The sequence below is a fragment of the Strigops habroptila genome, chromosome 10 (genome assembly GCF_004027225.2).
Source record: "Strigops habroptila isolate Jane chromosome 10, bStrHab1.2.pri, whole genome shotgun sequence".
NCBI classification, from domain to species: Eukaryota; Metazoa; Chordata; class Aves; order Psittaciformes; family Psittacidae; genus Strigops; species Strigops habroptila.
The window spans coordinates 13145144-13171350 of NC_046359.1; the positions used below are offsets into that span (position 1 = coordinate 13145144).

At 43.8% G+C, this 26207-nt stretch overlaps 3 protein-coding genes across 5 annotated transcripts; 1 reads left to right on the forward strand and 2 right to left on the reverse strand.

Annotated features, from left to right (window-relative positions):
• Window positions 1-1462: 1462 nt before the first annotated feature.
• PSMB1 (proteasome 20S subunit beta 1) lies at window positions 1463-8139 on the reverse strand. The gene is made up of 6 exons (XM_030500140.1): window positions 7928-8139; window positions 6860-6967; window positions 5328-5409; window positions 4781-4910; window positions 3165-3271; window positions 1463-1739 (listed from the first exon to the last, which is right to left on the reverse strand). The coding sequence occupies exons 1-6, from the start codon at window positions 8026-8028 to the stop codon at window positions 1554-1556; spliced, it is 714 nt and encodes a 237-aa protein (XP_030356000.1). The 5' UTR covers window positions 8029-8139; the 3' UTR covers window positions 1463-1553.
• On the forward strand, window positions 8140-19224 carry TBP (TATA-box binding protein). Of its 3 annotated transcripts, none has more exons than XM_030500139.2 (8): window positions 8140-8402; window positions 10618-10860; window positions 11535-11866; window positions 13227-13314; window positions 15328-15419; window positions 16583-16750; window positions 17043-17137; window positions 18036-19224. In XM_030500139.2, exons 2-8 carry the CDS (start codon window positions 10807-10809, stop codon window positions 18113-18115), a joined length of 909 nt encoding a protein of 302 aa, XP_030355999.1. In that variant the 5' UTR covers window positions 8140-8402; window positions 10618-10806; the 3' UTR covers window positions 18116-19224. The 3 variants fall into 3 exon arrangements, with proteins under 3 accessions (XP_030355999.1, XP_030355997.1, XP_030355998.1); XM_030500137.1 differs by lacking the exon at window positions 8140-8402 and adding an exon at window positions 8823-8877; XM_030500138.1 differs by lacking the exon at window positions 8140-8402 and adding an exon at window positions 9326-9617.
• Window positions 19225-20339: 1115 nt separating this feature from the next.
• Window positions 20340-26200, reverse strand: PDCD2 (programmed cell death 2). Its single transcript, XM_030500135.1, has 6 exons — window positions 25864-26200; window positions 25523-25783; window positions 24066-24251; window positions 22907-23022; window positions 21520-21636; window positions 20340-20788 (listed from the first exon to the last, which is right to left on the reverse strand). The coding sequence occupies exons 1-6, from the start codon at window positions 26159-26161 to the stop codon at window positions 20591-20593; spliced, it is 1176 nt and encodes a 391-aa protein (XP_030355995.1). The 5' UTR covers window positions 26162-26200; the 3' UTR covers window positions 20340-20590.
• Between the last annotated feature and the right edge of the window lie 7 nt (window positions 26201-26207).

Consider the following 26207-nt stretch of genomic DNA (forward strand, 5'->3'; position numbering starts at 1 on the left):
GATAGCTAAGCTCAAAGTGCTTTAATTGAATATTATAGGAGTGAAAGAGCACGTATTTAATTTGTACTCTAGGTAGACAAAAGCTTTCTGTTCTTAGAATTTCTGCACTGCGTGCAGTTTGCTCAGTACAGAACAGCACATAGCTGCATAGTCATAGTCAACCTTGTCTATTTAAGATGACTTTTACAATTACCTGAACATGTCTGGAAGTTCTGACTTGTGTGACCAAGTGAATTCGGCCGCACTGTTACTCAGATTGCCCAACTACCCAGGGATGCGGTGTTCCCTCTTTACTCTGCCCAACAGTGGCACCCAGTGGTCGAGTGTTTTCATGAACACTTTACGAAACGGCTGCTCTTCTAAGTTCCCACTCACTGGATTTCCTAAACACAGCTAGAGTCAGTTTAAACGCACTAGCTGTTTGACTACCGAGGTTCAAAACGCTACCCACTATTTAAACTGCGCAGAAAGCCTGAGACTGTCATTGCCAGTGAGGAGTAGCCAGAGCCAGGAAAAATGCACAGCACCCGAAAGGCTGCACAGAAGGCAGCCAGCCACATCCAAACCAAAGCCCAGGTTACGATAGGGTCAAACACATCAGCAGAATTGTTCTTTAAAAAATCGAGTATGCCACCTCCAGCAACGAGATATTTTATATGTCCTCTTCCAAAGACATTTTATATGTCCTCTTCCAAATAGCTACAGACTGTGAAAGGATTCCTGGGCAAAAGAAGATTATTTTGCCCTTGATACAACTCTGCTTTTCTAAAGGTCCCAGTACTCAAGCCAATTTCCAGAGCACATTAGACAAAGTCTACACTTTATGCAATTTCCCAAGAATTAAAAGCAGTAGTAAGGCTAACAAAGCCCCCAGATATTAAAGGCGTTCAGGAATCTCTATACTATTTTCCACCAGTAGCTGGAAAAATGCAATTCTCCAGGTTTTGGGCATTAACCGAACAGAAACATGTAGAGGTGAGCCCAGATGCAGAATCCAGGACTAAATTCTGGAAGATTCCATTTAACATTCTTCCCTCTTACACAAAGAACTTGGTTTCAGGTGACTCATATTTACAGTCTCTGCAAATAAGTACAGGGAGGTCAAATGTCAGGATAGCTTGTCAGAGAGGTAACGGAGAAGATAGGAAAAGCAAGCTATGAAGCACAGAGAAGGCAGCACGAACAGAACAAAGCTTTTCTCACTAAACCAAGGCTGAACTGAAAGCATTATCAGAAAAGTCTGTGAACCCAAATTTTAGTTAAGTAAGTTAAACTCCCTCATATTATAGCATAAGGAATTGAAGAGAAGGGGATTAAACTGAGATGGGGATTAGACTGATCAATAGATGAGATTAACAAAACTGACTTGTAACTCTTAGTCGCTTCCTTACCATGAACTGCTCTGGTTTCTAAGACCACTATCCCTTCTCACAAAGACAGAAAATATTCACCATTACAGCAGTCAAGCTTCTTGAAAAATTTTAATAAGACAGATGTCTCCATAATACAGGTAAATAGTACATCATAGATTACATGTTTATAAGCAAACTGAATTAGTCTTTTCGTAATTGGACAATTTCCTCTTTAATTCCATCTTTTGTGACAATGCAAATCTTAAGCGCATCCCCAGTGTACACATCTCTCTCAGCAGCAGAAATAAAGACATCTTTCACCAGCTGCAAAGCCTTTTCCAGGGTCAGGGGAAGATGTTCCACATTTTGCATGTTCTTGAAGCCAATCTAAGGAAAGATGAAAATGCATTTTAAAGGAAGTATGATCCATCTAGCATGAAAGCTGCTTCAGTCTCTGCAACAGACTGAGCAGATTCAGACAACTTCAAAAGTAGAAATGGTTGGTCTGTTTTAGAAATCCAAAGCTGACAAAAGTATTCCTCTACACAGTTCACAGCTGCATGATCAGTATCAGAACTTTGCCACTGCTGATACTCTTACAAAAGTAAGCAGAGGCGTATCCAGTACACAGCCAGTATAGCTCCTCCCGCTCATTCAGCATCTACAAGATCACAATGAACATTCAGAACTGAACCCGTCTAATTCTTCAGACACTGCTCACTGAGTTAGCTGTATCAAAACTGCACCCAAGTCTTTTCTCTGGTCATTGATAGTTGGGAACATCTCTTAAAAGCAAATATTCATCAACATACCTAAAGTTCAAAAATAACAGCCTGGAGCATAACCAGTCCTGTTAAACTGTGTATTTTAGCTGACAAATTCAAGCGTCCACTTAAGCATCAGAACAGGAAAAGGAAGGGAAATGTCACTTACTTTGCCTCAAACTCGTAAGTGATCAAAAGTTACTATGACAACTTTAATTCTGCAGAAGACATTTTATTTTCCTCAGCTACTAAAATTCAAAACTAAGTTGAAGCTGAGAACCTGAAGTTCTTTAAATACAATAATAAATAATAATAAAATATTATATTCCTTTCTCAGCTAATAAGAACTAAGAGCACTTATTGCTTTTTTAAGCACTAAAGTTGTGTTGACATCAGGCTCAAATGACTAAACACCAACACCAATGTCAGAGAGTAAAATGAGCAAAACATGCTTCTGTATTTCTCTCACTCAACAACTAACAGCTCCAATTAAATATTAAAATATTCTTCAAGTATTTTTAGGCAGAAGTTTCCATCAGTTTTATGTAAGAACATTCTTAGATAGTGGTGTCCAAGTTGTACAAAACTTAAGACTTCTAAACAAGTATATATTCAGTGATAAAATGTGTTACATATACCTATGAAATCTATCTTCTTAATTTAGTATTATTTCATGCTAAGTAACAGGCATACTTACGCTGTCAGCTAGGAAAAAACCAAAACAACCAAACACCACCTCTCTCCTACTCCCCCCTTCCCCCAAAAACCCCCCAACCCAAAAAACCCCCAAACAGCACACCAACAGGAAAAAAGCCAAACAGCTTCTATGTGAAACATAATTCCCCAATTAAAATATTTACCTGTATTTTAAACAGACAGTCCACTGTTTGCAACCTATCAAAAGCCTGAACAGATTCTAAAGCAAAACTTTGGTTTCTGCTGAGAAGGTAAAGCCCCAGAATTTATAAATGTATGGAGATTAACGGGTCCTACCTCTACTGTGTACTGAAATAATGAACGGGGTGGTGGGGGGAGAGAACTATTTTACCTGGTTATCAAGCAAGGGCTGCAGCATTGCACTTGCTGATCCAGCTGCTTTGAAAGAATCTCTCTCATATGAGCCCACTGGATCAAAGCTATATACTGCTCCCTTCCCTGGAAAAAAAAATGAATCACAATCCAGACAGGTTCTCCATAAGCAGCCTCTGGAGTACTGCAGATCTCATCAACCCTTAACCAAATAACACTGCGGTACGTTCAGACAATGCTTTCGATAGTAGGCTTACTATGGTTGTGGCCCAGTACTATATGCAAGGTTATTTTCAATATTAAGTCACAGCCATGCTCTAACAGATGTTTTCTACAGTACTTACCACAGAAAAAGTGCTAATGCAGAATAATCAAAGCAGGAGAATATGCTAGAGCACAGTGCTGCACAAAGAGCTCTGCTGGTTCTAAAGCTAACACAGAGGCAGTTTAGCCATCATTTTTGAACTCTACACATCTTGAATTACCTCCAGAGAGCACGCTTGGATGCCTCTGCACTGCCTTCCCAGAACCAGGGATGATGCTTTGGTCTCTTACACCCTTCCCTCTGGAGTCAGGCCAAGTTGTGCAAAGTTTATTAGCTTGTGCTGACATTAGAGATGCAGATGTGCTGTAGCTCTGAAGCATCAGGGTTTGACGAGGACATGCTAGTCAAAATACAGCACCTGGCCAAGCTCAGCTTTTCTATTCAGACAGGTTGCACCCCTTTTAATAAACTGGCCAGTGCACTTGGCAGCACAGCACAGATGGCTAAACAGCCCTGAGAAAGCTAGCAGAGATCCAGAACGTAACACCAAATCAAAACAGTTTTGCTGGTCCCAAATTAAGCCCACACATTCAAACCTGCACTCTGATCCTTATCAATTGCTACAGCACCCTCATAATCTGAGATTTACCATTATGTAGAGCAGACGAATCCCTTTCCAGACTCCACATATCATAGACATGTCTTAGCAAGACTGGGAAAGCAGTGCAACTTAATGGTAACAACAAACTGTGGGGAGTGACTGAAATTATCCAAACAAGACCACCTCTGAGCTCCTGCTCAAATTCAGAGACCAGAGTATTTTAGCAATTCAACCAAATCATTGGACAAGAGCCCAGTAAGTCCCACAAGGTCTGCATGTTAAGCTATAGCTTCCATGTAGAAGTCATGATTTCATTAGCGGTTAGTTAACATTTAAAGGTATCTTTGTAGAAACATGTCTCTGGAGTAAATCTTCATATTTAACAACCTCTACCACACTCACAGGCCCAAGTAAAATATGTATAATTTTACTGCTAACATCTCCTTTGAAGGCATAATTAAGAAATCCAGAAGCTGCTGTAGTGTTCCAGTCTACAGTAAAGTATGAGAGATTAGCAGATTTCAGTTGTTATCAAATAATAACATAGTTTTTAGACTTTCAGACCTTCGGAAATGGAAGATCCAGTTATAAGGTAATAAGTCACATGCATAACTTGGATTTGACCTAAGTACCCTAATGCCTAAAGGCAGGTGTTAGTAATAGGAACATAAACTTTGTTATTCCATCAGTACACCCGAGACGTAAAAGGATAGCTATTCACCCACGGGAATTTAGCCCCTCTTTTCTTGTTTTTTAATTAAAGTCTTACCTTCTTCATCAAGTCCACCGATTATGTTGTAAACATAGTAAGGGAAGAAACGCCGAGAATACAGAATTGTCGACAGCATTGCTGCAATAGCTCCAGTAGTCATGGTCTTGTTATTGGAATGCTTGTACATCTGCAAGTGGGATGGCATGTCCAAGAAGAAAGTCAAACACTAAATCAAAACCACATTTTCTGCAACCTCACTACAGAAGAGTCTGATGCTATGAAAGATTATGAACTAGCATGATGACTGAAGACACACTGCCCTTCTTATAAGCCCCAAATTAACATTTCTCCAAAGTTTTGCAAAGAATATATGTTGCCTCATTAACAATTCCTCTCCGGGTCTCCCATTCTTTCAATTTGTGATGTTACACTTAGGAAGAACAGAGCATCCATTTCCCCTGCCTGATCTTCCACCAGCAACACTGTTATGATACAGACACTTGAAGAAAACCAGCAAAACTTGTATTTTAAAACATACCATATTATTGGTCTCAAATGTGATAATAAGGATGTAAGTTCTAAAAGCAGTAAGATAGTTAGCTACCTTTAATCTTGCTTCAATGATTTTAGTAAGGGTAAGGCAGTCGCCATGGAAACCAGTGCATCCAATGACCGTTTTGTCTGTTCTGTAAAAGGTAACATTTTGTTGTGATTTTAGATTCAGTACGAACCACGCCACTTACTTACACAGTAGCTTGTTATGAATACACCAAATGTATTTTCAGGTTCTCTAATGCTATCAAAAGCAGTTGTCTAAAATGTAGTAGTAACAGGTGTTTTGTCTAGGAAAAGTAACTGCAACCCACATCTTGGATGGGACTCATTAAGTGCAGGACTACACAGATGTGTGTCTTCAATCCACTGACTTCCACAGCAAGACTGACAAAAATAAATCCTCAATTCCTTCATGCACCCCTAACCTTAGCTATTACCATTCAGCTTGTTACTGGATCTCTTTTGAGATGGGGAGCCTGTTACACCAGATCACTCAGCCCAGTTTTACTCCATTTGGCCACATGTTAAGACTGTACAATATTTATGTAACATGGATGCTGTAGGTGGTTTTTTGTGACAGAAAGCAAAAGTTACCTGACTGTGACTGTATTACAGAAGGTCATCTCATTGCTCGGTTTCCAAATGTTTCATGAACACTAACTATAGGAATGCATGTTTGAAATTTAATTTCTAGTAAATTGATGAGCGTCTACAACCATTCACACACACTTGTAGACTAACACAAAGCAATCATTCAAAAACAGTTTAAATTGAAACCTTCTCTCAGCCTGTCACTAGAATTACACAAAGCCATCATGTGCAGTATGCAGACTGTACCGCAGTAATGTCCATTTGGACAGTATCAAAGATACAGTAAGGAGTTAGCCAGGAGAAATATAAGTTCATATGATCTTGTCTCATCAATAAAAAACAAAACGCAAACATAACCAAACAATATTTACACAGCTGATGGCAGCCTAGGTAGGCACCTGCATTAGTCAAAAGAATGTGAACTATATTATTTTTAACTATGTGGATACTATCTAGGTGAGTTGAGATAAACATAGAACGAGCATAAAAAGTTCAACAATGGAACTACTGACAGGTTTACCTCCCCTAAAACAAACACCTCTTCAAAGTGCCAGATGGTTGACTAGAGAGACATAACACTACTGGCAGCAGGAGGCACATTTGTGTACCAACACCAGGTGTCCTGAGGAAGCAGGACGAGTTACCACAGGATAAAGTTTTGCTACAGTTAAGGTAAAAGCACTTCTGTTTAACCAGATAGGTAAATACCAAACAGACAAGAAACCTACGAAGCTTATGTGCTTAGTATCATGCTAAAAATATTTTGTTATCAACCAACTTCAACAGCATGAAACAAGAAACCTGGCTGTATTATCACATCGCATCACATCTTGCGTTACAGCAAGGGCCACTCTGACCCTAAAATCAATTTTCTAACATTTTTTTCTGAGGATTCTGCTTAAAGAAAGCGACAGATCATTGCAGGCAGGTGACATGCTCAGCACTACAGCTCTTTCTCTATGTTCCAATTCTGACAAGATGTGGACTTACAGTCTGTAGCATTTTGGACTGTCCCGGCAGTGAATTGCATAACCTTCACTCAGTCGTGTGTCAGAGGCAACGATAGAAAAGTCTTCTCCAGCAATCGCCAGCACAGTCCTTGAAGAAGAATATTCATACAATCATGACTTTTAGCAGAATAATTTCTTAGGCACCAGAGGAACACACTATACAGTAGTTCCATACCCAGACTCACATTTTACCATGCCTCTTATATTCCTTGCTGTGTTTCCCACTAAGCACAGCCCGATACATGACTCGGCATTGGAGAAAGAAAATACATGTACATGATTCTCTACTTGAACTAAAAACTGTATGGAAACTTGGTAAAACAGAGTTTCTATACAGTGCAAGAACCAGACTCTACAGACTAGTAATTTTAGATGCTTGCTAATGAAAGATTCACCCTTCTAAACCAGTTTGCCTCTCCAAGCAGAAACACTCCGACTACTAAACATCAGTATCATTACACTCATAACTTTTTAAATCTGATGTTATTTATTTCCAAATAACTAGTTTTGTTATTGCCATATGTGTGCTACCATTAAGTAACAAATAGATACCCCAAAAGACAATTAGGTATTAAGAAAAAAAAAAAGTAAATAACACTATCCTGGCCAGATCCTGTCACCAACTCACAGCAAGTGTCTGTAAAACATCACTTACCTTTAACAGTTATGACAAGGTAGCTTTCAACCCAGTTAGAGGTTTAAAAGCTGGTAATAGGACCAGCGCATGGGTTTCCTGAGCCGCTTACAACCAACCAACCCTACGGGCAACGGAAGGTGCTTATTTCGCCCCATAAAAGTTCAGGAAGCCATAGGGCCAAGCAAGAACATGCCGAAGAGCTGCAAGGACCCGCGGGACGCTCGGCCCAGGGCGAGACCAGCGCTGCCCCTCTTTCTCTACAAAGAAGCGCTCATAAGCGGAGACAAAAGGCGCAGGGGAGAAGCAAGAACAAGACGAGGAAGCCCAGTCCTACCGCCGCCCTCCTCAGGGCCCCTTCCCCCGGGAACAGGGTGCCCCAGCCCGCCTCGCCCCCTGCCTGCGCCTTCTCACCCTCCGTTGAAGGTGTAGGGCGAGAAGCGGTACTGCACGGGCGCGCCGAGCTCGTAGGCCCTCTCGGGTATGGAGTCCTCGTAATCGGCGGCGAACAACATCCCGGCGGCCCCCCTCCCTGCTGTCTCACGGCAAAATGGCGGCACCGGAAGCGGAAGTGGTGCCACACCGCTCTAGGATGGCAGCAGCGGCGGCCGCGTCTCGTCTGCTCTGGAGGACCGGCGGCGGGCGCTGCCGGTTGGGAGCAGCGGGCTCCCAGCCGGCGCCGGGTCCCGCACGGCCTCTCCCGGCGGGGTTTTCGCCCGGTCCAAGCGCTGTCAGCCCCCGTGTTTCAAGTGAGTGGTCACGGAGGTGACAGCAGTTGTGGTGAGGTGTCCAAAGAGCCCCGTGTGTTTGGGCAGACGAGGAGCAGGGTGGCTCCTGCGCTGGAACAGGGGAGTGCCTTGACAAACGCTGTGGAGAGCCAGCATGGCAGGTCCGTGAGGGAGCTTATGGCCGCGGTGCCGGACACCACGGCACCGGTGGAAGCAAGCGGGAAGGGCTGGGGTAGACGCGCGAAATGGTGCCGGGGGAGCAGAGGGATGCTTGCGGTCCTCCTCCGGAGGAGGAGCGTGTCCCCCTGCCCGGCGGGAAGAGCCGCTGTTGCCGAAGTCTCCATGGGGGCAGCGCACAGCGAGCAAGGGGCGGCGAGCGGTACAGCTAGAAAAGGGGGAACATCCTTCCAGCGCAGGAGCCCGCGGCCAGGCCTGGCGCCGGAGCCGCGTGTGGGAACGGCGGCCCGGCCCTGCCCGACCCCGCTCCCCCCGCGGCCGCCCCTCGCCCTCACTGAACATGGCGGTGGGGAAGGCGGTGGGGGCGCGCGGCGGAAGTGACGCGCTCGGGACGCGCCGGCGGCAGGCTGTGTCCCGCGGGCGCTGTGCGGCGGCGGCGGGTGGCGCCCGGAGCGGCAGGTACGGACCGCGCCGCGCCCGCCTCTCCCGGGGCCGCTGCTCGGCCCGCTGCCCCGGGAGAGGGTGGCGGGCGCCGGCGGGGCCACGGTGGCTCGGGCCGGGCCTGGAGGGCGGGGACTGGTGCGCGGGGCCGGGCTCGCTCTGCATCTGCCCGCCGGCGCCACAGCCCTGCCCGCTGGCCTGAGCCGCGAGGGGCGGCGCGGGAAGCGGCGAGGGGCCTGCTCCCGCTCGCGGGGCTGCGGCGCGGCTCGGGGTCAGCGGTGGCCGTTGGCGCCGGGGGCGGGATGGCCGCGGGCGGCTGCGTGACTGCAACGGTCACCGCTGCCCCCGGCGAGGGCGGGCGGGCGGGGGGTCGTGGCGGTGGTGCGGCTGTGCCGGCGGGGGGGGCTGCACGCTGCTGGGGCCGGGGTGAGCGCGGGGTGGGGGGGGAGAAGCAGGAGGGGTGGCCTCACCCCGAAACCGGCTCTTGCCGAGCGCCGGTGGGTGTTAGGGGAGAGCTCCTGGAAGTGGGCTCGGAGGTAGGGCCGGGCCTTCTCCGGGGTCTCTTGCCTCTGGACTCTGTTCCCTCGGCAAACACGTTCCTCAGCGCTTGCGGTGGAGCTGTGAGCGAGCCGCGGTTAGCTGGTTACAAGATGGACCTCTTCGTAGGTGGCGTCCAGGCTGCGGGTTCTGGCATGCCTGGTATCTAGACTTATTACTAAACAGCCGGGTTGTCGAGGAGTTGACTTTATTTTAATAGGGTAGTGTTCAGGCTTCTATTTACCCCAGCTCTAGATTCTAAAACCTGGATGCTCTGTTTGATACCTTCGGTGAGGGTAAAGATAATAATACCTCATGGTCATGGAGGGAAAAAGCATGCCTTTTCAGCTGCAGTATAAATATTAATGCAGTTCTGAGCTCTCATACCTTATTTAAAAAAAAATAGAGAAAAAAGGAAAAAGGATAAGTAGGCTTTCTTCAAATTTTGAGGTGGTCTACCTCTGGCCTAAAAATGACCTTGAGCATTTCTGGGCAATAGGTCTAGTTAAGAAAACTATTAATTAATGAAAAAATATTTGATATGAAGGTGTAGCATTTAAATTCTCCACTTGTGTTGTTTTTTTTCCATAACACAGCAACGGAGGTATAGTTAAATTATATATAAAAATATTGCATACATTTCATTTGTGTACCTGAAATTGGCTTTCACCTATTTTTTTTTTTTTCCTCAGAAAGTGCATGTCATTGTTGTTTGAAAGCTGTTAGTGCTTTATTTTATGGACATTGATGGAAGAGGGTTTCCTAGTTCTGATTTGACCAGAGATGTTTTTTCCATGGAAGAAAACATATTTTTGTAAGCCCAAGCCTTAAAATTGCCAGGAAGAGACTTCCAAGCAATGTGTCACTAAGCTTGTTGGTTCATAGTCAGGGGAGTTAAATTCTAAAAAAATCAGTGCTTTTCTGGCTAAAGCAAAGCTTGGACAAGAACAGGCATTAACAGCTTGAGTTGTTTGTGGAGGAGGGTTCGGTTAGACAGAGGCCTGCTCATGTGTGAGGGATTTCAGCAGAAGCACACTTCAAAGTTGCTATAGAATGTGCCCGAAAAAAGTTGTATTTATGGATTGTGCTTCTGTGTGTGCATGTGTAAATGTTCTTAGATGTATTTGTATGTGGGTGTCTCTTTTGTAACTCAGCAGCTGATAGTTTCTTTGGTTTCGTGTTTAGGCATTATTCCCAAGATACTACTTTTTCTGTTTTCAGGCTTTGATTAGTATCCTAGACTCATAACACACATTTCTCTGGACCTGATGTCTTCCTAACACTTCCAGTTTGGCTTAAAAAGCTACTTTGCTGGAATGTTTTAAAGGGCTAAAAACCCTATAGGATTTGAAGTTAATTTAAATTAATTGAAGACGACACTTCTGGCCATACCAAAGAATAACTGGAATCATGGATCAGAACAACAGCTTGCCACCCTACGCTCAAGGCTTAGCCTCCCCTCAGGTAAAAACAAATGATTTAATGTGCAGCTATCATCTGAATCTCTTTGTGGAAGTGTTTTCTGTTTCTTGTATGTAATTTCATGTTTTTTTGCTTGCACATCTGAAAAGTTGTACTAGGTATTGAATGATACTAGTATAAAGCAGGATTTTGAAACCATCAATTTGTATGTCCAGAGGTATAAGTAACACACAGATATATATAGGGTTTCTTTAAGTTGAAACATGACTGACAAGTTGGAAAGAATAATTTAATTTTGGTGGTTGCCCTTTACATTAACATACTTAATGGAGTGTCACTGTGGTATGAATGCATTTGGTACGATGGGCACAGTCTTTGTTCAAACAATCGCGAGTTAAATTGTGGGTGAAAGTTGAGGCATGCTTGCAAGGTAGTGTGAAAAGCATGTTGCATCACTAGCTGGAGATGAACAATGCTAGAACTGACAGATCCCTAGAGGTAATATGTTATTCTATAGAAGAACTGCATTTCAAGAGCTTTCTGAAACTATACAGAACTACATAGTTTCATAAACTAACATTACTACTGTATGCCTCAGGTTTGATGTGAGCAACTTGTGTTGGTTTATTTTTAGACTCCTCCTGAAAACTTTTTTTCTTAAAACCGACATGGTGTCAGCAGGATCTGTTGTTTCTGTTTCACGCTTTCTTCTGTAGGGTGCAATGACTCCAGGACTTCCGATTTTTAGTCCGATGATGCCATATGGCACAGGACTGACACCGCAGCCTGTCCAGAGCACCAACAGTCTGTCCATCTTAGAGGAACAGCAGCGACAGCAGCAGCAGCAACAGGCAGCGCAGCAATCTACATCACAGCAAGCGACACAGGGAACATCTGGTCAAACTCCGCAGCTCTTCCACTCACAGACTCTTACCACAGCCCCTTTGCCGGGAACCACACCTCTGTACCCATCTCCAATGACTCCGATGACTCCAATAACTCCTGCAACACCAGCATCCGAGAGCTCTGGGATAGTGCCACAACTACAGTGAGTGCCCTGTGTGTTAGTGCAGGATGTTCTTTCTCAGGGAGCCCTTTAAAGGCTTGGGACCAAAGCCACATGAGGAATTGGGTACTGCATCTCAGTGGGAAGGGAGATCTTGAGAATTTATGTGACTCCTCTAGCAGTATGAGTAATTTTTGGTTTTATTTTTAGCTTAGCTATATTACTAAACCACTTAGTAATATAAACCGTTTCTTAGTGATTCGTCAACATACATCTTTTAAGCATACCAGTGGAGGATGTTATCTGTGTCTTCATTTAGCACAATTGTAACTTTCAACTCCTCTACGCACTTCAGGAGTTCATTATGCTTTAGCTATGAAGTAGTCTGGGTTGATAATCTGGTATTTCAAAATATGCGTACCTGGAAACATTCGCATTTGTACTTTACTGGGTACTTGCAACCTGTTCACAGAAAACCTAATGGCTCCACTTCACTGTGCAGAGAACTTTGTTAGTGAGATATAGTAAAGCAGAAGACAGGAACTGTCAGAGATGAAAAGTAATGGAAAGAGTAGAGGGGAAGAAACTAGTTGCTAGTCTAGGAGCTAGAGCTGAGTTGTACTTAATATTCTGTGTCCCCTTTTCCAGTTCATGGCTATAGGTGACTTTGTAATGAGGAGGAAAAGGCTAGAACTGCTTCTGGGTTTAAGTATGAAAGTACTTTCACCGGACTTCAGTTTAAAGAGACTTTTACAGCCATTTACGGAAGGCCCAAAGAGAAGTGGTTGATAACGTGAATTTTGCACTGAAAGACTAGTTCCTCCTATTAATTTTTTCCCCATTGAGGACCTTTATATTTTAGGATTTTCCCAGAAAACAAGTTTCCAGTTAAATCTTGCATCTAGGAACTTCCGTTAAACTTTCTAGAGACCTCTTACCCTATCGCCTGGCAATGGGTTTACCTCCTGGGTTGATCCCATTTAGTCGTGCAACTCTTCTTCCCATACCAAGGAAAGTTCCAGACTGTACTATTACTACCTCATTTTCTCCTGTCTCCAGCCACTTCCCTGATTGTGGTGGGGGCTCTCAGCATCAAGAATTCTTCCTGCTAAACTGAAATAGAGATTCTTCTCCTGAGACACTTTTCATAACAGCTGGCAGATCAGAAGGAATCAGCAGTCATGTCTTAGGAGCTACTGCCCTACAAAAGGAGATTCCTGAGCCAAAACACTGCTCAGTGCTCCTGTCAGTAGGAAGGATGTCATTCAGACTGACTTGGAGAAACAAATAAAAAATATATATCTCTCTCTCGATATATGTAAGAATCAAGCTTGGTTAAAAATGAGGAAGACACATTAATTCTTTACTGTATTTTTAATGTATTTCTCTGAACTGTCTTCAGGAATATTGTGTCCACGGTGAATCTTGGTTGCAAACTTGACCTAAAAACTATTGCTCTTCGTGCCCGAAATGCTGAATATAATCCCAAGGTAAGAGAAATGTGTTTGAGTTTATCTTATAACACCTATGTCAACGGCACAGGTTGTGGGGGTAGTTTGCTGTAATAGATGGAAAAACCATCCTGCTGTAGGTGCAGTTTTGTACTATAGTTAAAAAAGAAATCTTTCATAGACTTACAATGTTCTGTCAAATTAGTTAAAAGCATTTTAATACCGATGTGGCTGTGTTACGCTACATTGTAATTTGGTAGATTTAGGAAGAACACAGCACGTTTAGGAAGAACTTAACCAGCAGTGTCATACACTGGCCAAATTGGTTGTTGTGGAGCTGGCCTCTGCTGCTGTTTGTATGGACATGTTTGTTCATGGTGCTCAGAAATTTCCTTTTTCATATTACTGTGAAATGTCTGATGATGAAGTCTTGTTCCGTATCTCCCACCAAGGAGAAAGGAAGGAAGAATTCAACTCCTGGGCTCCTGCCAGAGCCATGGTTGTGGCTTCTTCCACCGGGCTGCTTCTCTGGAATTCTTGTGGTCCCAGTGCACTCACTTGTTTTTTACAGTCTTGCTTCCCCTCTGAGCTCTGTTCCTTCATGTTTTCCCTCAGTAGTCCTGTCACCTCCTTGCTTCCGATGGTTAGGTTTGGTGGAACAGCAACATGAAATTGCTTTTGTTTGTTTATTTGTTTGCTGACTTCTAAGTTGCCTGCTGATTCTAAAGAGGAGTCTGTTAAACAGAGGGATTCTTTTAGCTTGGGAAACTCTGAGCAACAGTAGAGGAGCTGGAGTGCTGATTCAAGAAAATTAAGTCACTTCATTTTTTCTTTTGGGTGGCTCCTCTTGGAAGTTTTACCTTTGCAACCATGGTAGTTGGACACTATTTCTAATAAAAGTTTAGTTGTTGTGTGTGTAGGTGAATTGACTTGCCTTGGGAAGGCTTCAGTTTTCGTTGGTTGTAGGTGGATGGCTTTGTTTTAGTATTTTGGACTTTGCTGCAGTTTACCTGAACTCTGCTCTGGAAGATTAAAGCATGCGTGCAGGCGTATGTGATAAATAATTGTTGCTGTAAGTTTGTATCAGCAGTGCTGTTAGATAATTGCATGTAAGATATTAGCACAGAAAAAAATCTGAGCATGCCATGGTAATTTAAGGTAGGGGTAGGTGGCTATAAAACTTGTAGGCTAGAATAACCAATACAAAATGCTGTTTTCCACAGCAGAGAGACAGAAGGGTTATGTAACGTGCTCTTTACATTTAGTCAGTACATTCGTTATCAAAGAAGATGTTGCTTGGCTGTATTATTTCAGCCATATTTTGACAAATGTGCTGGTAGGTAACCCACGCTTCCGCCTTGGTTGTGTCAGCAGAGCAGCTTCTGGGGCTGCATGGTGAGCTGGTCCAAGTTAAATATAACAGACAAACAGGGGTGTGTCCGCATCAGTTTCCAGTATCTCTTGCTTCAAAGAGTTTAAGAATGTTTGGAAATGCAGAGATGTTACAGTACTCAGAATAAACAGCTAGAGCTAACTGGGCTGCTGTGTTCTACTGGGGTGGCTGAGGTGGCTTCTGTTTGCACAGAACTTCGCTCTGTTTGCTGGTATTCTCACACTGTCCAGTCTTTTAAGACACAGAAACAAAACAGATCATAAAATATTTGCAGATAGATAGTCTTCCATTCTGCTTATAACAGATCGGATTTCAAGAGATGTGGAGGAAATTTTGGTTTATTTTTAAGATTGTCACTATGGCTCTGTTGCAAATGTTAACATTATTTGTATATTGCATATACAGTAATGAGAGATAAGCTTAGTAAAAAAGGAATGCAGTAGTAAATATCCTTCGTGTCTGACTTTACCTCTTATATGTGTGTTTGAAGCTACTTATGGTTTAAGCATTTCAAGTAAATTTTGAGTGATCCCTAAGTATGTTTGAACTTAGTATTTCTTTGCAATGCAGTGTAACTTGCTACTTAGATTATGAAAATTTGGTTTTAATGTAACCATCACATCAATGTATCATTAATAGTCTCAACACTCACATTTCAGCGTTTTGCTGCTGTTATTATGAGAATAAGAGAGCCACGTACTACTGCACTTATATTCAGCTCTGGAAAAATGGTTTGCACAGGAGCAAAAAGGTATGTTTAGGTATTACAAGTAAACTAATTTAGGCTGTCTTTTCTCCTGTACCATGGTGCTTTAGAAGTACTACTATTAGTATACAGTATTTGTATATATACAACAAAGTTGTGCAGGTAGGACTAAGCTTGCTTCCCAGCTATTTCAATAGGCTGATACACATTCCCACACAAAACGTCCTTTCATGGCTGAAAGGGCTTCTTATGAAAGGGGAAATGGTAGTTCCATTTCTGAAGCTCTTTCATACAGTCCGATAAACTGGTTTCCGTGGAGGTCGTTACATTCACTTCTTTGGCTTTGCAGTTATCAGGTTTTTTCCTAATAATTTAAAAATTGCGATAATTCTGCACTGGAACTGCTTCAACTGTAGGAGAGGTGGCAGAAGAATGATTTTGTATTTGAATTGTTTAATTCATCACAAACCAACAGCTCCAAGTCTCTGGTCCCTGTAGTCTGATCTCTTAACATGATCATTGAAGCATAAGAATTGAAAACTAAACATAAGCTTAACTCCAGCGGGCAGAATAGAAATTCTGCTCTGAAGAAATCCGTTAGGAATCCAGAAGGAATAAGCTAATGAGCAGAGATGAATGAATAGAGCTGTACAGGAAATGCTTTCTCTGCCTGGTGACACTTGGAGTTCAAGTTGTCATATTCTCTGTTAGGAACAACTATATCCTGAGCTGTTTACAAAACTGAAGCAAACAGAGTTCTGCAACAACACTTTGTGTTAAATCCATGTTTGAATGCCTGGGCTGAATCAAGCGGAGGGTTTTGGCAGTTCACAGATTCTGCTAGAAATACACATTTTCTAGCAGTAGTGGTTCAAAGTTATTCTATGCTGAATACTTAAGTAACAGTTTTCACATCCCATTAGAGAGACTGTGTCAATATTTTAAGAGTGTGAAATGTGTGGATTTATAATTTGCTGTTTTCTGCCTCATGAACAGTGAGTGCAATGTTAGTGGTGATCCGGGTCCTAATATCAAAATCAGCATGCAAACTGTGCTAGTTGTTAATTTTGGAGGTAAAAATTTTGCATGTGATGCTCCCCTCCTCCTCAACACAGATATTTTTTTCCCAGTTATTTGTGGTTTAATGCTATTTGCTTCAAGTAATACTTAAATGAGGAAATAATACGGTTATCCTTTTCTCACTTCAGTGAGGAGCAATCCAGACTGGCAGCAAGAAAGTATGCAAGAGTTGTTCAGAAACTGGGTTTTCCTGCAAAATTTTTGGATTTTAAGATTCAGAACATGGTGGGTAGCTGTGATGTGAAATTCCCCATCAGATTAGAAGGATTGGTGCTCACACACCAGCAGTTCAGCAGGTAAAAAAATGGCTTGTTTATGTTTCATTCTTGTTGCGTGTTGACTAGTTTAGAGAGTGACGCTTGCTCGGATTATTCCCTTGCACCAGAGGGAAACCTGCATCTTCGTTCCCATCACTGATCTGCCTCGGGTTTAACTGAGGTTGCCCAGTAGGAACTCACCAACATGATCTCTGCTGCGTTCTCCCAAGTTTCAGTGAAGTCCACATCTGCTCTGCCCATTCCTGCAGATGAAAGACTGGAACATGTGTGTGCAAGCATGTTTGAACACTGTCACTCTCTTCTCTTACAGCTACGAGCCAGAATTGTTTCCTGGCTTAATCTACAGAATGATCAAGCCAAGAATTGTTCTGCTTATTTTTGTTTCTGGAAAAGTGGTTTTAACTGGTAAGTGAAGATATTACCTTACTCCAGTAGGTTAGATTTAGACTGTATTATAGCAAACACACAATGATATCAAGAGATACATAGATTCTTCCCTTTTGAGGTGACAGTACTGAGAAAGAGCAGATACTACAGCATTCTGTGGATGAGAATGCGCAAACCAAAAGACACGTTTGGCTAAATTAATATAAGCAGCTATCATGAATCCTAATTAAGCATTCAAGTGCCCCAAAAGCTGTAAGAGCGCAGGTAGTGTTTCTGGCAAATCTGAAAGTCCATTTCTGTGTGCTGGTGTGTATGACTGCACTCGGTGTTCTTTGACAGCTTGGCTGGATGCTGCTGCCATTCTCCTTTGATAAGGCAGCCAAAGAAGGGGAGATAGCCACACTGTAGGACCACCTCAACCTCAAGCATTCCACCTACACCCTTCCTTTTCCCCTTGTACTGAATCTCATGATGGTGGAAGAAAACCCACAAGACTCTCAGGCAAAAGAAGGAGCATGTCCCTGCAGTGTGGCCAGTGGCAGGCCTCCGCAGCGGTCTTCGTGGCCAGACCTTGCTTCCCTAGGTTTCTGGAGTCTTTCTGCAGCAACATCCTATGGGCTGCACTTTGTAGTTGTGTCTCCTATGGAAGTTATGCATGGAAGAATCCTGTTTGCAAGTGTAGGATGCGCACAAAGATGCTAATGAAAGTTTTGCCATTTATCAGAATAAACAGTGAGAAGGCTGGTAATGTGTGCTCTATATGAAATGTGTATTAAAAACAAAGAGATAGTAAAAATAGGGATTTATGGCTATGCATCAGTTTTGTATAGAGTTGTGTACAAATAAACATTCTAAAAGCTAAAATTAAGTATTTGGTGCAAGGTACAAGCTAACTTGGTTCCCACTCTTCTTCTAGGTGCTAAAGTACGAGCAGAAATCTATGAAGCATTTGAAAACATCTATCCTATTTTAAAGGGATTCAGAAAGACAACGTAACAGTTTCTGCATCTTTCGGAGAAATCAGGGGTATATTTTACAAGGTATTGCGTATGGCACGGCAGTAACAAGAGATGGACTTCCAGTGAAGCTGCAACACCAGGACTTGGACTATTTCCCAGTTAGTGCCTACTTTCCCTGATGCTCAAGGGGAACTGTATTCTTGATATGTCTACTGAGTTACTGTGAGTTGCTTTACTGGGCTGTTCCTGGAGCAGTCCCTCCAAGTTTATTTATATTCTAGCTTTTAAATAGTTTTAATGCCAGTTCTATTAATAGGAAATCCATAAGTTGGTTTAAAGACAAATGCGACTGTGTCACTCAGCGTGTAAACCACTTAAATTGCCATGTATATATGTTTTAACTTCCTTCCATAAGACCATGGTTTTTATAATTTTAAGAACTTAAGCTTTTAAATTTCTTCCAATTTTAAATTTCTTTGGTGCCAGACACATTCCCTTTTTCCAGTATTAAGCAAGATAGAATAAATTTATTAATGAAAATGGCTCACTGTACATATATATATAATATATACCTTCCTTCTCTTTCCTCCTTCAGCTCCACATGTACAATAAACCCTGTTTATACAACTATGGGAACTGTCTTAATGAATTTTAAAATGACCCAGCTGATAGAGTGAAATACATTGAAAACTGTTTTGGGGGATTGTTGAATTTAATCTGGAACTTTCAATAGCACATGCACTACTCTAAGTGACCTGTCATTTTGAGAGAATCTTCACAATGCTCTGGCTTGCTTACCAGCAGTCACATCCTTGGCAATGTCCAGCTTGAATAGTTCTCGTGTGTTAAAGCAAAAGAGATGACTGGTTGAAGAAGCGTGTTCAAGTATGTGTTGCCTTATCTTCAACACATGGGATTTATGCAAGTCTTAAATAGCTACACTTGACTGACTTGAACAAAAATCCCTGCTTAGCTTCCAGAATTTCTTTAAAATACTAGTTTTGTATTTTACCAACTATGACAGCCTCACTATATTAGTGTTCCTGTAACATGTCAAACACTAGTCAGTATGTACGTGATCTTCCCTCTGAACTGTGCTTGAAGCTTATAGGCCAAGAACTAAAAATAAACTTTTTCTCCAGTAAATTTCCAGTAATAGTAACCTCCTTTCTATGACTTGCACAATCTTTCAAACAGCTTTTATCTGAAACTAACCCAAATGTAACCGTGGTCTTTTTGTTTACTAAGTTGGTGTTCTTTTCCAGACAAAAAGAAGTTTTGGTTGGCTTTGCTACTGCTGCTTGCAAATCCGGAGTGACCTTAATCCATAGTCTTCTAGAACTACTCGCCCCATTGGCAGTGTACACCACTGTTTCTCCAGGTGTTTTAATAATTGGTTTCACAGATCTTACCAGAAAGCTGCTGTTTAATAACGTAGCTTTGCCAGGGTAAGTTCAAAATAGCCAAACCCTGCATCACCTCCCGTGGCACACTGCTATGAGCTAGTGAATGTTCCCAAGTGCTCTTGAACATAGCTGTGTAAGTGTCCATGCTTTTGCAGGAATGGTTTGGGCAGGATCAGGGAATACCTAAACGAAGTAAATTCTATAGAAAAACCACCCTCCCCCACGCCCCAGCCCATCTTTTCTGCAAATATAACTATAGCCAAAGGAGTGAAGCTGCTACCACAGTAATTTCAGCATTATGGTTTCACTTTTCTCCTACCTCAGCTATATGGCAGTCAAGTAGCAAAAGAATCCCTGCAGAGAGCACTTAACTTACTTTTAATCTTCACCAAAGATGGCAGACTTAAGGTACCATTCTGCTTGAAAATCTGTTGCTACAGGCACTAAGTAACAACATGAACACGTTCTGGTAAGGCTGGCTGTATTTAAACTGCTTCTGCACAAGACAGATAGTCCCATACAGAAATAGTTTAACTCGTTTAATAGTTTTAAGTCAGACAAAACACTTGATTTTTGTGCATTTTACCTTGAATAAGCACTCAGTCACAACCTAAACAACTGCCAAGTTGTTCAGTGTACCTTCTGAGAAAGAGAAGCACATTTAAGTTGTATAGTGAAAGGCTACACAGCTTTGTCTTAGTTATGACTTCCGTACACCTCCTGAGCATAAGCACTCCAGGGATCTTACAGCAGTCTGCTTGTCTCTGTGAATGAATGTTAATGTTTGAGCGGCACAAAGAAAATCCTGACAGACACCACCCTAAGTTCTTGAAGTTCAGTCAGAAAAAAAGATACTTTAACCAATCCAAAAATATTTCATCTTTATTTAAACATTCAGGACTGAGATTTGAACTTAAATTCACTGAACAACTGCATCTGGCTTCATTACTAGGTTGAAGTAAAAGCTCCTGTGGAGTGCAAGAGAGAGGCTGTCAAGGTCTTTCTTACTTCTAGTTTCTACCACTGTCAAAAGATACACACAGCCATCAACAACTGTAGTTCAACCTGTCTGCAAGGCACAGATGCACTGAAACAAGGCATGTATTCTATTTAGAGGATTCAGCTTTGTAACTCGAGGGAAGGCAAACAGAGCTTGCAGAGAAGTCTTGTTTCCATATGAACTCCTCCATGTATTCATTTCCGTCACCGCAGTTGTCAGCACAAGTGTACACCACCAGCGTTCCCCAGTCAATGCTCTCTCCCAGGCTGTCAACCTGAAGGTGGTTCAGGAGCTGTGGCATAATCTTTTATAAAGGAAAACAAAAGGTTTAGAGGTAGGCCACAGCTCTCTACCCTCTCCCTGCATCTCTTTTCAAAGAAGGGTCCTGCCTGCATTTACGTTCTCCTATACTAAAATCCCAATCAAAGCTACTTGATAACAGAGCAGCTCAAATAAAATAAATTTGGAATTCCCAACACAGTGTATTAGATGCAGAAGGAATCAAAGGCATGGCCCTACTTACTTAGCTATACTTAGCTTACTTACTTACTTAGCTTACTTAGCTATAGAAGTTTTATCTGACTAAGCGTTGCCTGATTTGCAAGCCTCCTTCCATTTGAAATTACCTCCATAATTATGTTGGCTTTGCACGACATTAAGTGTATTCACCAAACATATGCATTTTAGCATTCAGAATTCTACAACCAAGCGTTTCCAGCCAGACATATTTCCAAGTCACAGCAGAAAGGCTTTTTTTTAAATACACAATACCAGACTCCTGTGACTTAGATGGTTCTGTGTTCAGCACCATTGTATCGATGGTGCAAATTGTCACATGGGAACCTACCTACTGTATGTGAAAGTCTTCAAGGAAAAAGCAATCACAATAGTAAATGAGGGCTCCCTACCATTTAACATAATTAGCTTGTAGCAACTTCAACCACCCTGCTCTAACTACAAGCCAACACCTATACAATTAGATCCTGTTAAGTCTCAACTACATTGTCTGTATTATCTGTAAATGAATTTACATACCTGGAATTCAAAAATTCTTCTGGCACCACACAAGCAATTTGGGATATCTTTTTCTTCAGGTATATTTTCACCTGATACCCAGATTGGGCCTTCTCCTTCTCTGCAGTATCTAATAATCTGAAATAGAGCAGAAGTTAAGTTTTCGAGACTGTCTTTTCATCTTGGTATAGAATTGGTATTTAATGACACAGACAAATGTGCATCATCTTGCACACTGCATGATGCAAAAAAGGTCACTTCCTTTAAGTAATACCCATCAGTTGCAAATGTGGTACTTTAAATAACACAGGTCCTTTATATATTTTCTTAACTATCTGAATGATGCAAGTGTTCATATAGCTTTTTCTTCCAATGATCCAGGGATAAACTGCAATGATTTGTATTGCTCTTATGATTCTAATTAAGGGACCCAAAAGTGCAAGGTCATGTATTTGATAGTCTTGGGACGGAGGAAGAGCAGATTGATAATTAGCACACAGAAGTGTGCAGAAAAGTCAGGAATGCAACCCAGCTCTTCCTGGTTGCAGCTCTGCACCTAAATGGACTGTCCTGATGTCCAAGGAGGAGGTCCTTTCAGACATTCACATCCTTTGTTGTTCTGTTACTGTCTAAGGATTTATAGAGGAAATCTGGCATTATCAAAAAATCAATCAAGATGGGGATGGTCACAGAAGTGATGCACCTACCCCAAGCAGAGGAGGGAACAAAGTCTCCTGCTTTCTGGGTGTGCACCTTAACCCCTCAGCTAAACCCCAGGTAAAACATGGAGATAATTTCTTCCTCCTCCACCATGTTCATGGATTTAGGCCTGTGATTCCTCTGAATGGAAGAGAGCCATGTTTCTGTTTTGACAATGAGGCTTTTTTTCAGCCTCTTGTGCTAGCAAGAAATAGCATGGGGCAGATTTCTGGTTAAAACAGTTGACATTTTAAAGCTATCACTAATTTCTTCAACCTTAAAAAAATCCAAACCACCCCTCCATGCAACTGGTGACAGTGACAGAGCTCCTCCCTGCAGTTTTGCTTCAGCTGAGAAGGGAAGCCAACAGGGCCAAAGGCTGGGCAACGGTGCAGTGGCTCACTACCTCCTTTGGTTAAACCACCTCACAGGATGGCAGGTCCCAACCATGCTGGCTTCACGCCCCGGTGCCTTCTCATCCTGACCAACTTCTGTTTGAGCCAGGTGAGTGGGTGCTAAACTCTTACTTCAGTTTTGCCCATAAGGAAGATGAGGGAATGCTTCATGAGGGTTAAGGTGTGGGAAGGATGAGGGGGGCATCCCCACTGCCATTTCTGACGGTAGGTACAGAAGGCAGTGAAACATTGTCCAGGTGCAGCACGATGCTGGGCCAGAACCTCTAAATTCTACGGCTGCCCCATCTTCTGACCTGCTCTGGTTCGACAGCTATTCGTTCTTTAAACATTTGGAAAATCTTGTCATCTTCAGTCTCATGTCTTGCCATAGCTTCCAATGTCTCTTCATCTAAGGATTGACATGCTTCACCTAAAGAAAAAAGCCCAAAGGTTACAGGCTAATGCAAGATAGCCAAAAATTAAAAACGATACTGCACCTGTGAATGCATTTTGCTCTTAAGAATCATTTCCAGTATTCCAAGACCAAAATCATTCCAAGACTTCCCTCTCCCCCCTTTTTGTGACAGTCATACACAGATCCATTTACCAGTGTTAGCTGCATTTTAAACATAGATGTCCGCACTGAAATGCTGGAAAGGGAAGGAGTTAATCTACCGTGGCTTGTGGGTCTTAGTGGGTATCACAGCGAATGCTGAACCTTCAGAACGTGACATCTGGAAAGGCCACCCAGTCTGTGTGCGTGCCAGGCTTCAGTTTCTAGCACTGAAGAGCACGTCTGTCACAGTCCAGCGTTCACATCAACATGGGGCACTGAGCAGTCTCAAAATGACTTTAGACCACATCAAGGGACGGCTCAGAGCCCAGCAGCCTTCCCGGTACCACCACAAACTCTCTGCCTGGGCGTGTTCCAAGCTGCGTGGGGAGCTGCAAACACATCATGCATTTGGGAGGAAGAGGGGAAAGTGCCTTCACTTCAGCTGCTTAATTCAAGTTCAATTAAAATAGCCTCAGAACAGCTTCCTTTAGCACAGACAAGCAGATTGGTTAAGCATTTTCCATAAATTCAGACAAACCAAACTAAGTCAAGCCAAGACCATTTAACTCAGTCTCCTGATTCCAAGAGTGTCCAGCAGCCCACGCTCAGGGCCCTGTTTTTCTCACTTGCGTTGTTCCTTACCTGCAGGAAGCACAAATGGACACAGCGTAACTCCCAGCTACCTGCAGCTTCACTGCAGCAACAGCCGCTTCAACAGCTCCTGGGGTTGGGGCTTAGTAAGTCTCTCCCCTAAAAGCAACTTATATTGTGGGATGTCTACAAAAAACTTGCATCACAAATGACTGTAGATTTAGCCTTTTGGCACCAGTAGTTTACAACACACACTTAAAAATCACGGTATTTTATATTTTAAAGATGTGATGCAGGCTTCGTTAGGAAGAATTACATCTTCTTACCTGCACTGCTTGTGACACGGAATTCCTCTTGTTCTTTCAGGTCCTTTGATGTCTCTACAGCTCCTTGTTCATCATTGGGATTTACAGTGCTGTCAGCAAGGAATTCTGGTTCCTCAGGTTCTATCAAAATTTCATATTCTGGAAAAAGGAACTCATTATGCTCTGGAATTGCATCCACCGAGCCATCTACAAAACAGAAAACAGATAATGTTTGTCATCTCAGATTTCATGTCCTTCTCCCTGAAAACTACACAGCAAACTACACAGCAAAAACAACAGTGCAAACACTGCACAAGGAAGAGCGATTTACATCCCTGATTAAAAGACAGGAAAGATTTTACACTAAGAACAGTAGAAAACCATAACAGGTGACACATTGCTCTGAATATCTGTAAATCCAGGAGACAGGGAAGACAGACTAAACAGTGTTAGCAGCCACATTTTACAAACCAAACCCTGCAGTTCGACAGCTCTGCACATCTCTCACTCTAACCAGCATGTGCACACCAGTCAAGCATGCACCAGGCGCCCCCAGGCCACACCGTTTTAATGCTTTTCCACTGCATATCCCAAGTAGGCAAAGCTTCCAGAAACACATCAAGCGTTCCTTCTGTGATAGCAGTGTTAACTGTGTGCTGGTGCGTGCTTCAGGTTTCCACTGTTCCAATTAAATGTTTCAAATGTCTGCCCCATAACTTGATTTGCACAAATCAACTACTTATGTTCTGCTTATTTCCACTTCCTACAGAGTCTTCAGGACTAGCATCCCACAACGTAGGACAGGGGATACATTGTGCACACCAAGTTTCACTGCCGCCCCTATTCACGTGATACTTCTGAAGACTAAAAAACCACTTTAAATACCCTATACTTGTCCTTTTAGCAACCAGCAATCAAATGGGTATATGAATGGGACATGAGAGCAGCAGAGGGGATGGTGTACGAAAAGTGTCTCTAAAATAGCATGAGTGGAAACTGCTCTTTTCACCTATTCACCATATCATGTGAAGGCAGCACCTTTGTACTTTCCTTCACAATTTCCGAATCTTAAAAGTAGCCTGCAAAGCAAAAAAGATTGGCCTATGTCTTCTCAGCATTTTAAGACAAACCGAAAGAGGTCTTTGGAAGACACCAAAGGTACACCTTACATTTATCAGCCTTTCAGGAACAACAAAGGTGCTACGTTCTTAAGTTAGATGTTAACTAAACATCTAAGAGAAAGAAAAGCATCTGAAAGAATTGCTGAGGGCTTCCTCGCAACTCATCAACCACCACAGAAGACACAGCCACCTTTCCTGCCTCCTCCGCAGGCCCATACTCCACTAACAAGGTGGGGTATCGGCAGTTCCATCCGCAACGCTTCTCGGCGAGCCCTCTGCGGCCAGACCGCGGGCCATCACAGCCCGCCCGGGCAAGCCGCGGGCGAGCCCCCGCTCCCCCAACCGCCGGAGACCCACCTCCGCTGGCGGCGTGCTGCTCGCAGGAGCGCCGGTGCCCCCGCCGCCAGTCCAGCGCCTGGTGCTCGGGGCCGCAGTACCCGACGCGGCGGCAGCGCCCGCAGGCGTGCGGCCCCAGGCAGCCGCAGATGCGGCAGAGCGCGGCGCCGCCGCGGAGCCGGCGGGGAGGACCGGCGGCGGCGGCAGGGTCGGGGGGCGGCTCCTCGGGGGGCGGCTCCTCGGGGTAGATGCTGTTCCGCCGCGGCAGCTGGTTCCGGAACACTGCGGGCGAGAGGCGGTGGTCAGCGGGGCGGCGGCCTGCGGGCCTCGCCCCGTCCTCACCCACCGCCCCCCCGCCTCACCGCAGAGGGGCCCCCGCGGGCCCGGGAGGCGGTAGCAAGCGGCGCCGCGGCAGGCGAAGACGAAGAGGGTGCGGTGGAAGGCATCGGGGCGGTCCCGCAGCGGCGCGTACAGCTGGAGCAGGAAGGCGCAGGGCTGCTGGCAGCGGCCGCAGCGCAGGGCGGTGGGGCCCGGCAGCCCGGCCTCGCCCAGCCACGCCGGCCGCCCCCCGACCTTGCTGGGGAAGTAGGCGCTGCGCAGCCGCCAGGCCTCGGCCGGCCCCACAGCCGCCGCGAAGCCCAGCTCCACGCCGGCCGCCATGCTGCCGCCGGAAGGGCCGCCGGCCGGCTTCGCCTCGCTCCGGAAG